Here is a 14,693-nt window from a genome sequence, read left to right as displayed (position 1 = left end):
GCTGAAATGTTCCACCGTGGATTTTTTTTGCCTGCTGCATTACACATTAAAGCCTCTTTCCAGAGAGGCTGTGCAAATCATTGCTCATCATGATAGGGCCACATAACATACAACTCTTGAACACAACTAATATTGTGATACGGAAGTTAAAAGATCGGGGTTAGCAAGCTCTGAATCATGATCACCATATCTCTATAAGTGGATACAATGGGCTGAGAAATGTTCATTGAACAATAAATGCAAAAAACTTACCATGAAGACTATTAGATGGCATATGGCTAGGTAGTGAAAGTAATCCCAACAAAATCTCCTGCATATCCTACTCTAAGGCTGGTATAATTATAAAGGTTCAAGTGTTTGACCTATTATGAAAATTCCTAAGCATCACGTATCATTGATGCTCTTACTCTCTTTTTTCAAAGCACTTGCTGTTTCCAATAACAAAAAGAGAGATCCAAGAATAACTATGAGCATTTTATTTGAATATTTGTTTGTAGTTTGGTCATTAGAGAAAGGAAAAAGTGCAGGTACAGGCAAAAGAGAAGTAACTAGAAAAGTATTCCTGAAGGCATGAGAAATTTATTATCATTCACCTGATGGGATTTTCCTGTTTCTGAAAAATGCTGCCCAGGAGAACCTGAGCAACCAACCCAATCTTTGTGTGGAGTTAACTTTTCAGTCTCATAAAACTCATCCATCTGAACTCTGTTGCTCTCAGTTTGGATAGATACAGAATTATTTGAATTTTCCAGCAAATTCATCTTTTCGTATGAATTTTTTGATGTAAGGCATAAATCAAGCACAAAATCTGTGTTGTTACGGACAGAAACCAGAGATCGGATATTCACATATCTGTTGCCATCCTTCACTCTAACTTCACTGGCAACAACATCGTTACCTAACCGCCAGCAAGCAGCTGGTGCAGCATAGTTGAGCCTCACAGTGGTCCAAGGACCTTCCTTGCTAGGACTAATTTGAATAAAGCCAGATTTATGTTCACCATAATTAGAGGGTTGATTGTTATTCTCTACTTCAGAACTATGCACTAGTACAGCAGTTCGTAATTTCCGAGGAGACTTATAATAAGCATCCTGAAATTTCAGCACAACATCACTAAGATAAGTACTTAGAGGAAACAAAACAAAAAAAAAAGAAAATCATACACAACATTCACCGTAGAGTTTTCTGCAGATAAATCTATCCAGTTTAACTGACTGGCAAAATTTTGAGGAGATGAACTGTCCTTAATAGTTCTTGCTATCTGGTTCAAAGAAGTTGAAAACAATCCAATGGGGACACCTACAATAAAAGAAGAAGAAAGCAATCTCTTAACTATTGCACCATGTATCTGCTTCAAAATACCAAGGGAACATATACAAGTATTTAGAAAATCTATAAATCACAAAGCATCATTAATTCCAGATCTGTATTAATTGCAGACATCTAAACTGGTATTAGTTTTGCTTTTACTTTATTATACGCAATGTCACATAGTTCTGGATTGAATTTCAAGGACGTACCTTTACTCATATCTGTTACAATTAATTCGAAAGAGTAGTAATCCTGTAAAAAGAATTTATAGAAGTCAAATCTGATGTTAGAATCTCAATCAGAATACCGAAATGGACACTTGAAGGATAACAGATGCATTAATTTTAAAAACCAGATGAATTTTCTTCAAAAGGTTACAAATGCATAGTCAAAGATGTATTTGAGTTTTACACCCATTAATCATTGTACCAATAAGGAGATAATAAAAAGTGTTAGATTCTCATAAAAATTCACAATTTATTTTTTCTATTAATTAATTTTTGCTCCTGAAAACAAATAATAAGTACAATAGAAGTCTCAAATCCCTGTGCATGGCTATCAAAGAAAGCCATGGGTTAACCCATGCCATGCCTTAAAATACACTGACAAAATATCGCACTATGCACCAAAGGCATAGTGACGAAGTTAGCCCTACGCAATCAAGGGCCATAACCTCTTTCAAATCCAAACATTATGTTACAAACAAACCAAATTCGATCCTATCAAGAACATCGTCAAAAAGCTTCGGTGGCATAACTCGAGTAATAATCTCTAAAACTTAATAAACCAATCCAAATTATGGAGTAGACAACCAAATTATCAAAATAATCTGTTGTACATGAATTCGGCCACTATGGAATGCAAAGATAAATTATTAGCGATTTCCAACAAAACTGACATTAAGAAAGAGTAAATAAAAGCAACTAAAGATAATTTTCAAATACCAGTGAATCAACTCTGAAGAAAAATATTTCATTCCACTTGACTAACTCAAGATCAGAAGGCAATAAAGGATGTGCTCTTCTTCCACATGTGCGTGCACTCTGTTGATGAACCAATGCATCGGTAGGGAGGCTCTGGTTAGGAGAAAGGCGGACAGCCACTGTATATTGCTGGGAATCTGAACCTTCAACTCTGGGAAACTGCATTACAGATGAATAAAAAAGATTGTAGGGAATAAGAAGCACGGGAGGTAAATATAACTGGACTGGGGCAGCTAAATGGCAAAACCAACTATAAAGGGAACGCCAGAAAAAGAACCAAATCATACCTGTGCTTCTGCTATGATGATTGTCACCATCGTTCTAATCTTTTTACAAAGTTTACCCTTCAAATGAGAATCAAGCATATTTTTCGACACAGGAACTTTCACTGCCTTCATATCCCCAGACGGCATCCTAGTTATATTTTGGAGATCCCTAGCTTCCGTAGCCCGGATAAAAATATCCTGGCCAAGTTTGTTTTGTGGGATTATATAATAATTTCTCCTCTGTAGGGTATCGATTATAGAGTTTCCACCAGAAGTAGGAGAAAATGCATCCTATTAGATATCACCAACAGGGAAACAAATGACCATGTTAACACATTGGTAAAACAAAGAAAGTGAAACGCAACCGGAAAGACAAGCTTAAGGCAGCAGAAACATCAGGATTTGAGAAAACATACTCTATTTTTATAACATTCATGAGCATGGGTAAGGTTGTTCCAGCTTGCATAAGCTTGAATGATCATATTAACATTTGAAACTGAAATATTTAAATTCAGATCTCGAGTTGACGTTAAACGTAATTGAGAGGCTGTACCCAGGGCATTGAGATCATATTGGTACCTACAGGTAGTGGTAATTAGGAAAAGAGAATCTGGAACTAAAATATAATTTGAATACACACAAGCAGGGCATTTAAAGTTAAATAAAAAGCTGCTTTCAAACAAGAATAATTAAAATAATAATAATTATTTGCATTTAATTGGAAATAGTACTTTTTAATCTATCATAGGAAATAAAGAGAGTTAATGTTCTTAGGAAATAACATTATAGTAATCTGAAATAGCATTAGCATCTGAATTTTAAAGCAGTATCGTGTGGACTTGGGGAGTTTTGCTTGTGCACAGCATCTGAAACAACTGATTAAGGTATAGGAGGGGTGAAGCTTTTTAGTTGCTGCAATTACAAACAGGATGCAGCTAAGTCTGTGCTGTTACATGGTGGGGCTGTTGAACAATCACTTTGTAACCTCGGTGTTAGCACCACTTCTGCCTTTTCAATAAATTTGTCTTATAAAAAAAGTATTAGCAAAAAATATGAAATAGCTAATATCATTCTCGTAAATGAAAATTGTATTTACATCTTCAAAGATGCAGTGATATTTGATGGAAATCAATCATGCACATCAAGGCCAAAACTTCTCCAAAATAATCAAGAACAGCAGTTTTGAAGCTTCAAACAGCTAGAATAACCTCGAGTTTGAATTGAGACCTTAACAAGGTTGATGACGTCTGAGAAAATTCAAGAGTATGAAAGTGATGGAAGTGATAAGAGAGAGAAAGAGATAAAACTTCCATTAACTGAATTCGAGTTCTGAATGAACCTTTACTTTTACATAAATGATTCTAGAACCATCTAGAGGATTTAGAAGCAAAGCCTATAAGCTACTAATAGAATACACTTAACATAAATATAACTGTCATAACTGAGTATGCACTGTCACAAACCAAAACCCATTTTCATAAACCAAAGTAATGTTCACATAAATCTAACCTAGACTCCCCCATCTTGCCCTTGAAGGTTTTACCAAAGGCAACATGTAACACGAGAATTCTATAATTTTTAACTTAAAGTAATTTACCTTAAGAACCCATCAACTGGCTCAACAAGAGGCTCCCAGGCTTCATACTTATCATTATATGATCTAGCAGCAAAGGAGAAACTGGCAGTACAATTCAGATACTCAGTTCTTCCATGTAAACTGAATGTTATTCCACTTGAAGATACATTGAACAAAGGAACCATCTGTCAAATTCAAAGAAAAGTAGTTGATGCAAAAGTATTAAGGAATATAAATTAATAGCAAATAAACTTCATTCGCGAGTAAGATAAATCAAATGTTGGTCATGCCAATGAACACAAATCTGGCCCAATGACAAGCTGAAAACACTAGTCAATGACATAACATAACACAAATTTTAGACTAGATTGGGAACAAGGGAAACTTTGGCCAAGATACATGCATCGTCTCCTTTGGTTCCAATTTTACCAAACAACTCAAAATAATAGGCATACAGAGTTTGAACCAAATGTGTTTGCAGTCAAATAGGGAAGTAAAGGTATAGTAACTTGTAGATCAGCATCCACTGATGTTGCTTCAATATTAACTTTAGAGGCATAAAAAATTAGCACTACTGTATTCCAAGGAAACGTACAAATATAGAACCGTGTCCTAAAAGCAAAAGCTACTAATTGACCAAAAGCAACAAACTGAGTATTTATTCTCACCAAACCACCATAGTCATCAAAAAGAGCTGTTGAGAAGGTTCCAATTACAGCATCAATGACAGTAATGTCCGACCCACTTGGCAAACTAGAATCTGCTAGCTTCAAAGCAAACCTTCTTGGGGGTTTTTTCAAACCACCACGGACAATAAAAGTCCCCAGTTCATTGCCAACAGACCATATGCTAAATGGCTCGGTTGCATACTTGGTGTCAGATGTATCCCACACACTTTCTTCCAAAAATTTATCTCCTGCAACCAAATCACTGCGTACACATCTTAGCGAGCCAAATTCACCTTGCTTTGGTTTCCCTTTACACGCAACACAACCCAAGGAAACAAAGCCAGGTGGAACTTGTGGAAGCCAGAATGATAAACCTTCTATTCCCCTCTGCTTTTTTATTTGTCCGACAAGTTGAAAATCTAGGGGGGTCTTAAAAATGTTTTCATCTCTGGAATCTTGAACAACAATGCAGGTGTTTGGAGGCTCAAACCTAAAAAGCAAAAGACTGCATCAGTTCTCTATTAATTGTAAGGAACAAAATAAACAAACCACAAACTAAATTCTTATGATGAAAAGAAACAGCACATAAGTGCGAAACACACCCTTTAACAGCTATATCACCAAAATATACCATTCCCATTGGAACAACTGGCCGCCATATGGATAACTTATTTCTTGAGGTTGATCCTTGATTCCACCATATTAACTGAAAGCTAGCTACAGCCTCAAAACGCCTATTAGAATTTCCATCGCCAGACTGGTTGGATTGCGAAGTTTGATTCCCACCAGAAGGAGAACGAGAATCCAGATTACTCAATGCTGTTGAGGATACCTTGAGAAAATCGTATTTAATGCAACGCAATTCATAAGCTTTACCCATCAAACTAAGTTTATTAGGGTCTACTGGCAAGAAAGTTCCAACAGAGTTATCCACCCGCCAGAATGCCACACTGGATGAGCATCTGCATTAAAGACACAAACAAACTTTTCATGGGATGAACATGCCATGACCATATTTCTGATCAACAGTTATGACAAATACTGCAGGTAAAATACCCAACTTCATCCAAAAAGCCATGACAATCAGTTTTCTTCATTCAGAAGTAATCCTCAAATGTAATTTAAACAGTCAAGTGAAACAATCACATTGAAATTCTTACGAAATATATACAAAACACACGGAACTAACATCAACGCTGATTAAGAAATATGTTAGTTTAAACTTCAAAGTTAATAAAACTGTCAAGTGCCTTTATGAGTTACAAAAGAAGTGACAATAGAAATATTCCACTTACACATCAGTAGTGCCAATCGTGATACAATCCCTCAATGAACATGGAGATACTGAAGACGACGGGATGCAAAAAGCAGAAGATAACGGGGGTGGTGTCCTTCCATGAGTAGCTACACAGCCTAGGGCTACATAACCTTTGGGAGCTTCAGGGAACCAAATAGAACAGCAGCTATCTTCCTCATTTTTACATAACAAGTCAGAGTTGTCCATTTCTTCACCTTGAGAGCCCAGGGAAGTTAAAGGTGGCCAAATCAAATTGAAACTAATGGGTTTCTTAACTGTTATTGAATTGGTATTTATTACAAGAACTCCTTTTGTTGGTGGCTTGTCTCTGTAGTGCAAACAAATTAAATTAACATTAAAGTCCAGGGGGAAAAGCATAGGCCTAGTAAAAAATAAATATTAAGAATTCTCACTGACAGTGGTGTTAGGTAGTCTCCAAGTACAGCAAAACCAGGAGGAGCATGAGGCCTCCAAAAAGCATATGTTTGACCAGTATCAGAATCTGCATGGTGCAATAAGTATGACTACCCTTGAATGCATATAAAAACAACAACCAAGCTCTAGTCCCACTAGGTAGGGTTGACTACATGGATCAGACAACATCATAATGCTCTATCATAAACATATGATTCAATACACAATTCTCAACATTTTTAACAAAAATAGAAACGAAATAGATAATATCAACATACTTTTTATGGTTCCAACTTTGTCAAAGTGGGAGCAAACAATTGTCATTTTCTTTGATGTTGTCCTTAAAAATGCTAGAATATCATCTTCCACGGCTAGAAACAATCTCAAGATGCTGAATGTGAAATTCATGAAAATATCTGAAACAGACAAATGTATATTGGTTTTTCCAGAAGCATTTGAGTACTTCACAGATGTATCAAATGGCTCCAAAATCCTGATCCCATTACTCTCCATAGTTAATCCAAGTACATCTGCACTCATCTCAGTATTATTACCCTTCAAAACAAGCCTGGCAATGGAAAAACACATCAAATGTCAGTCAATCCTCCACTACCAGTTTCCTGTGTGTAAGTTTTAGAGAAAAAAAGTAGATAATAACAGAAGAAACAAGATTCTAACAGATCAAGCCATATATTATTTACAAGCATATTTTTACTCAACTAACTGCATACTCGAAGAACCAAACCTAGCATAGGTTGTTGACACTGTGAAACAACATTCTTATTCCCCGTAATATATAGTCCTCAAGGCAATAACAATAAATCACACGAACAAATAATAATAAAAAGATATTAGAAGTCAATTGCATCTGATAATTCATATAAGAAAACATATATGCAGGGCATATTTGCCTAGGTCAAAATGGAAGTTTGATTCTCTTACTTAAACCATGTCACTTCATTGATATTGAAACATTTAAAATATATATATATACACATATAGTGGATACAAGAAATTAACTGGAGGTAACTTCCAGAAAGATGAAATGCATCCAGTTTAATTTTTCAAAAAGCAAACGAATATGTAGACAGGAGGAATTTTCTTACTGAGCTTCTAACGGTCTCCTCCATACATGTCCAAGCCACCTAAGCCGTGATTCTATCATCTTTTCTACAATATGAGCTACCCAATTTTCTCCCCAATGCATTCACTCAAAATCTTATAAGCAACACTCTCATCTCCACTACATTAAGTTTATTTTTTTGATGACATTTTACGTCTAACATTCAATCTCATAATATTTCAGGTCTATTTTGGTAAAAAAATTCCCTTAAACTTGGGTCACACATTTCTATGACATCTGATACATAATGCTATTACATAATTAGAGGATAAGGAATGCAGTTAGGAAAGTGACAACTATCACTAGCAGTTAGTTAGTTAATAGGAGGTAGCTTTATGTGCACGTTACCTCCTATAGTAGCTTCCCTAGCAAGTTTTCAAAACCTCTATATAAAGAGGTGTTCAATCATTGTAATAATAAATTAATTGAATAAGAAATAAAGTTCAGTTCCTATTTCTCTCTCTTTTTCTCCTTCTCTCTCTCTTAGCCTACTTTCTCATTTTACATGGTATCAATCGCCTCCATGGTAAATGCCTCTGATTCAGATCATCATGTGCATAATTCTCCACCACACAAAGCTTCTGCTTCTCCTCTTCAAGCAGTTTCTTTTTCGTTCTCACTTCTACTTCCAACCACCAAACTATCTAAGAAATACTACCTTACATAGAGTCAGTTTATGCTTGCTGTTTTGAAGTCCAATAGAGTAGTTCGTTATGTGCAATATTCTGAAACTCCTCCATGTTTTCTCATTGATCTTGATAAGGTTCAAAATCGTGTTGATCCTGGCTATTACAGCTGGGGAGAACAAGATCAAACCATATTCTCCTGGTTATTGAATTCCATTTCTGAATCTCTACAACCTAGAGTTGTTGGTTGCGCCTCCTCCTGTAAATTCTGGAAGAGCTTCAAGCATTCTGCAATGCTCACACTAAGGCATGTAGTCGTCAACTACAAGCTCATCTCCATACAATTGCTCAAGGTTCCAGCTCAATTTCTGATTACATCTCCAAAATCAAGGTTATAACTAAAGCAACAATTATGTCATTTGCTATCTGAACTCAGCACTAGCATTAATAAAACAAGGACACCATCTTTCGCCCGATGTACACTTTTTAGTTTATGCTAACTGATTTAGTGTAGTTGACTAAAGAATGAGAATAAAAAATTCTTTGTTAATGCACTGGACCCTGTCCTGTGACAGTAAGGCAAAAATAACACAAGTTCTAAATGGTCAACTTTGTAAAAAGGCTTTAAAATGTTGAGTCCTGACAAAATGGGTAATTTTAATTTTAGTCCTTACTTTAGTTGATCTTGTTGATATTAGTCCATGTTGATGATGTGTCAACAGTCAACACCACAATTGATGACATTATCAATTAGTATGGTATGTGTCACATGTGGGTGTTAGTCATATCATCACTCGGGACTAAAACCAAATTTTACAACATACATAGGCCAAAACCCCAAAAAAAATTGCCAGGACTAAAACTGAAATTCAGTAAATTTTCAGGGACCAAAAACATATTTAAACCTTCTAAAATAGCTTAAGCTTTAAGATGGAGCGTAAAAATGTTTTACATTCTTACACGCCCTTCATGCAAATGCTCTTTCACCTTGAAACATGGACAATGCTTCAAGCCCACTTTACGTTACTTTACATTATGCCTAACTTTAACTTAATTACTGGATCAAAGATCAAACTCCTAATCACCGTCATACTTGATACTTTGTCAAGGGAATGAGGATCAGCTCTCCTGAAGCTGTTAGGCTGAAGCCCATGATGAATTTATAACTCTACAATTAAAGCAGGAACAAATAAAGTAGCACAGCACAAATAATCTCATGGAATAAATAAACAGAAAGTATGCCAATACGGTCAGAGCAGAAGCACAAATGTGGCGAAGATAATTAAACAAATACGTCTTACACCAGAGGAATTACCTGCAAAATGCATCCAACTGTGCAAGTAGAAGTTTATTAGACAAGCTTAATGATTCTCCAATATCTTTTGATGTATTATAGAAGGTAAGCTCTGGACCAACAGCCTGCAAAGAGATACATCTCAGTCGCATAGTAAGACATGCATAAAGCATGGACATTAACAAGAAACATACATATTATACTCATTACTAGTTTTTGTTTATGGCGAGTCATTATCCTCTTTTCTTTGTAACTTTCCCCTTTGTCTTAATAAATTTCATTTTTTATCCAGAATAAAAAAAAAGTTGAAACTTTTATACTTTTATAAAGCCTGTGTATAGTTTTTAGAGCCTTCTCAGGCTTATCCACAGGCAATACGAACCACATTTGCTAAATTAACATTGCTAGAAATAAAACTTCCAGCCCCAGTTAATTTCACGCAAATCTACAACTACACAATTCCTCCTAACCACATTTAGAATCCACAAATACACGAGTGCATGATTATTTAACTATAGCAACACGTAACCTGAATCTCAATGATCAACTCTGTGGAGTTGTTAACTGCAGTATTCTGATGTGGTTCTTCATCAACACTTCCTCTTGAAGACCTTGGCTGAGAGCTTTCATCTAATCCTTCCAAGTATACATGATCATCCTTTAAAGCTGAATAGCTGCTATTTGCTCCAAGAAAAACACAAGAATCCAAGTGTTGTCCACCCTGCAAAAACAGAACCAAGGAAACTAATATTTTAGGCATCCACCAAAATCCTAAATTCATAGAGTAGTATGATACAGTTCTTTTTTGCTGATAGTAATTTTGATAAAGAAACTATGAAGTGGGACACTGGGACCTTAATAACAACATTTCTGAATTGCAACTTCTTCCCACTTCCAACATATATTATAGCCTCAGAGCTAGCTGCGGTGAGATTGAAACCTTGCCTATCTTTTAAATATAGTGTTCCACCATCACCATCATATATGAAATGATCAAAACTTTCATCGTCAACTATTAAAGGCTTTTGAGGTGAAAGGGAAAACTCAGTACTAGGTTGCTTGTAGATTGACTGGTCCATAATAATAGTTTCGAGCATGTGAAATTTATTGTTTTCTTCAGAAGATATCATACTACTAACTGTTGGAACAAAAAACTCAACTACAGCAAGAAGAAAATCTAGTGCAACCAGTAACTGGGGCCTCTGGACACACAAAGAAACAAAAGTTGAATCCGGACCAAATTTCATGTCAACGATCAGCATTGTTGTAACAGGTTCACAATTATTCCCCTTTGTTATCCTGCTATCCCCTAATTCTTGATTTTGATAATAAGAAAACGCATCAAGAGGACTGGCTCCAACATTCTGAGGCTTCCCTATTGCTAACCGAAATTCTTGTCCAACCCCCTCACGATCATCAAAAACACTGAAACCTTGTAGTGTTGCGGAGAGAAATCCCTTTCCTGCTGTAATGGACTTATACAGCAGCCATGCACCACTGACCTGCAAAAGAGAGAACTATAAGCTGAGCCCTACAAAAATTAAAGCCATAGAAAAATTCATTTCTTTTTTATTTAGTTGCCTCTTTGACAACTGTGGTTCACTTTAGAGAAAATTATTTTTCTGATACGATGCTTCAAAGCAATTTAGTTTCTCTAATTTCAACTAGAAGAATGTTTACCCCTCCCTTATCTTCACATTAATTAAGGGAAATTCCCAGTCTTTGTTAATTAACTCAACAACACTGACGATTTGATCTTTTGTACCAAATGTCACTAACATAAACTCCACAAAAGCACAATCTACATCAGAGGGGCCAATCCAATATTTTCCAACAGCCCAAATCTGATACTCCAAAGCTACCAAGCTACCTCACAGTGCAAAAAGATATGACTATTTGTTTCAAAACTACGATGATAGTTGTCACATTACCTAAATATCAGAGGATGGGACTTATGAGGCCTACCAACAACCAGTAGTAGATGATGGTTAGATGACAATAGAGAAGAGAGACAAAATAAAAAGAAATATGAAAAATAATGTATGGTGTATCTCCTACTTATAACTAAAAATGTAGACCAAGTACTAGTGTAGTACAATTAGTACATACTCAGCCCAATAATACACCTAAATCAAAAATTCTTAATAGAGGCTCTAATACCAGGACAAAGACTAAGCTCTTGAAAAATTAAGCTATTATCTAAAGGCTAAAGAATGATTTTACATCAATATATCTTTAATGTGCTTAATGAAATGTTATATAGCAATCCCTGCATGTATTTATGCTAACTCATATAATCTTTTTTAGGGTAAAAGAATATTACACTACAATAAGGGAACAAATTGAAGGATCGGGAAATCCTAAGCTGCAACAAAATCAGCGGAGAAATAATAAACGTGCAACTTCAGCGAATTTAATTGAGTTTCAAAATATTAAGCGTTCATTAGGAACCATGAATATCTACATTTTTACTTTTATTATCTTGAATTTAAAATTTATTTGCTGTCCAAGAGAAAAACAGAACATATATAATTTAGCTTGAAGAGTTATCAGTTAGATTCCACCGGAAAGGAGAAGACAGTGGAACATACTAAGTTGTAATTCATAATATATTAATCAAAAAGACAATATACCTGTACGGTGGCCAGAGATGCATCTCTTGTTATACCAGTATATAAGCTCAACTCAACAAGATATATTGACACAGAAATTTTCAGCAAAATCGAGGCTTCAACATCCGTGGTAGTTGAATCAACATTATCCATAACCTCGGGAACATTATCTCCTGTACCATCATTTGATATCATGGAAGAAGGTTCACTCAGAGGTGGAGGAACATCCGGGACCTCAGAAAAGTTAGATACAGCACACTCAGCAATAATCTGATATTCTTTATTTGACACTGCTGCTTTCAACTCATCAATCTGTATCCAATACAATACAAATCATAAGAATAGCATGAAAATGAGAATACCAAAGTATACTAACAGCAGAAAGTAAAGGAAATAATAACGTTGATATTCGGGAGTGTGGCTAACCAATTTTCAGGCCACACTCCCAATGAAAAGGAAATGTATTACCTTGATTATAACTTCAGTATTTGGAAATTGATGTAATAAGTCCCGAAGTGACCTGTGAATAATCACAGATAAACCATTCACATCCTGAATTATGCTTTCACCTAAATCTGCTCCGGTGCCAACATTTAAGTTGATGTCTTCGACCTACACCCCAACAATTAGTCTACTTATAAAATAAAACTGTCATAAAATCTGGCAAAATCAAATAAATAAACAAAATAAGATAAATAACAGAGTGAACACTTAAGACAGGGAACTCAAATTCGCAAGTGTCCAACCTTTCTAACCAATTTTTTCTTACCTCTAAAACAATCATATACTATAAACAACCAGTCTCACCTGGACCGTCAAAGTTTCCAAGTGCACTGCATTGATTTCACTTTTACTTCCACCAATCCATTGAAAGGTGTTCTTCAAAGTTATATGAACAATATCAAGCCTCAAAAAACTGTGACAGAGAAATATTGTTAAATGATGTTAAGGAGATCAAATATACCAATATGGAACTTAGCAATAAACCTACAAGTGAAAATAGAAGAGTGAAGTCTAGCTTACTCAAGGCTGTCCGTTCTACGAGGCATTAATATTATTGGCTTCCTGAGAGAAAGATCAAACTTCACAGCAGGCGATCCCTCAATTTCACTAGCTGAAAACCACTTCTCTGAATTTGTCACTTGATCTGTTACTTTGATGACACTTTTTGGACTAGTTGGAATAAGACCCATGAAATAGCCAACAACCTGCACAAAATTGAGCACGTGAAATATTATGATTGAAGTGCATATAATACAGAAAGCTCGAACTAATCAGTAAAATACCTCTTGCACAAATCGATTCAGATAAACAATGCGCACTTCCGAAAGTTTTCCGAAGAGACTAAAATCATAGCCATCATAGTCTTCATCAACATTGCTAAATGATGTGAACTCTAGCTGCACAGCCCATCCAGATATTTAATTTAAAAAACTCGGGATACAAAGATCAAACATTGCTAGTTATACATTATAGGCTCATCGTCTTTTGCACAAGTGAAATATGTTTTTTTCCCGCTAGGTGTGGTCCGCTACATGGATCAACATTTTTCACACTCATTTGCAGGTAAATTCATTGTCCTACTTGTATATGTTGATGATATCATTATATCAGCAAATGATGCAATTGAAAATTTTCTCTTAAAAGGGAAATCGGCTGCTCAATCTGAAATAAAAGATCTTGGAAGATTGACATAGTTCCTTGGAATTGAAGTAGCCTACTCTAAACAGGGCATCTTCATTCCTCAAGGGAAATATGTCTTTGATCTACTCAAAGAGACTGGTAAGCATGCATGTAAAAGTCCTGGAGTGCCCATTGACCAAAACCATAGAATGGGAATGAGGAAGAGTCCTAAGGTTGATAAAGCTTGGTATCAGAAATTGGTGGGAAAGATGATAAATCTGGCGCACACTAGACCAGATTTAGCATATGTTGTGAGTGTGGCAAGTCAGTTCACACATGACCCAAGAAGGAGACATATGCAGGCTGATGATCGTATTCTTCAGTATCTCAAGGGTAACCCTGGAACAGGATTGTCATTTAAAGGGGGGATTTATCTATACATTCTCACACTTCTACAATTCTGTACACCAGAGAGGTTGAATAAGCAACTTTCCCCATATATGACTAGGGAAGAAACCTTCTCTTAAGAAAATTAAGCATTCCCCTCTAACGAAGGAAAAAGAAAATAAAAGAACACTGAACGATGGAATGGATGGAGACGTGACGGGACAGTGGCACGATGGGAAGGCAAAGTCACAGCAGGGCGGATTGCAGTGCAGTGGTTGTAGTTTATGTTTGAGGGCATGACAAGGAGGCACATTTTTTTATAAAAAAATTTATTAATCTATTTTAATTTTTAAATCTCAGCCATTTAAAATTGGGTGTACCATGTGTCTCTCCCATTAAATAGACTACAGATTTCCACTTATGTGCTAAATGGAGAGAACCTTTTCCCTGAACATTGACACTAAAACTCAGCACACAGCACTGGCCACACATTATAAATTTTAACATGAAATG

General features: G+C 35.8%; 1 protein-coding gene across 3 annotated transcripts in view; it reads right to left on the bottom strand.

Moving 5' to 3' along the window:
- LOC109332605 overlaps positions 1–14,693 on the bottom strand; it is a 53,476-nt gene that overhangs the window by 24,478 nt on the left and 14,305 nt on the right. For all 3 annotated transcript variants that reach the window (XR_002105909.1, XM_019567589.1, XM_019567590.1), the window contains 20 exons: positions 13,457–13,570; positions 13,194–13,378; positions 12,978–13,086; positions 12,639–12,782; positions 12,192–12,482; positions 10,413–11,060; positions 10,088–10,279; positions 9,580–9,683; positions 6,794–7,083; positions 6,519–6,603; positions 6,100–6,429; positions 5,407–5,766; positions 4,805–5,294; positions 4,158–4,321; positions 2,977–3,139; positions 2,582–2,851; positions 2,256–2,453; positions 1,521–1,563; positions 1,175–1,299; positions 594–1,091 (listed from right to left, as the gene is read on the bottom strand). Coding sequence is in view for 2 of the 3 variants with exons in the window: in XM_019567589.1 (XP_019423134.1) it covers positions 594–1,091; positions 1,175–1,299; positions 1,521–1,563; positions 2,256–2,453; positions 2,582–2,851; positions 2,977–3,139; positions 4,158–4,321; positions 4,805–5,294; positions 5,407–5,766; positions 6,100–6,429; positions 6,519–6,603; positions 6,794–7,083; positions 9,580–9,683; positions 10,088–10,279; positions 10,413–11,060; positions 12,192–12,482; positions 12,639–12,782; positions 12,978–13,086; positions 13,194–13,378; positions 13,457–13,570 (4,803 nt within the window). In the remaining variant the exon portion in view is untranslated. The remainder of the gene's footprint in view (positions 1–593; positions 1,092–1,174; positions 1,300–1,520; positions 1,564–2,255; positions 2,454–2,581; positions 2,852–2,976; positions 3,140–4,157; positions 4,322–4,804; positions 5,295–5,406; positions 5,767–6,099; positions 6,430–6,518; positions 6,604–6,793; positions 7,084–9,579; positions 9,684–10,087; positions 10,280–10,412; positions 11,061–12,191; positions 12,483–12,638; positions 12,783–12,977; positions 13,087–13,193; positions 13,379–13,456; positions 13,571–14,693) is intronic.

This window comes from Lupinus angustifolius, chromosome LG18, assembly GCF_001865875.1.
Source record: "Lupinus angustifolius cultivar Tanjil chromosome LG18, LupAngTanjil_v1.0, whole genome shotgun sequence".
Classification (NCBI taxonomy): domain Eukaryota; kingdom Viridiplantae; phylum Streptophyta; class Magnoliopsida; order Fabales; family Fabaceae; genus Lupinus; species Lupinus angustifolius.
The sequence above is the reverse complement of the archived record's forward strand: the minus strand, read 5'-3'. Positions and strand labels throughout refer to the sequence as shown.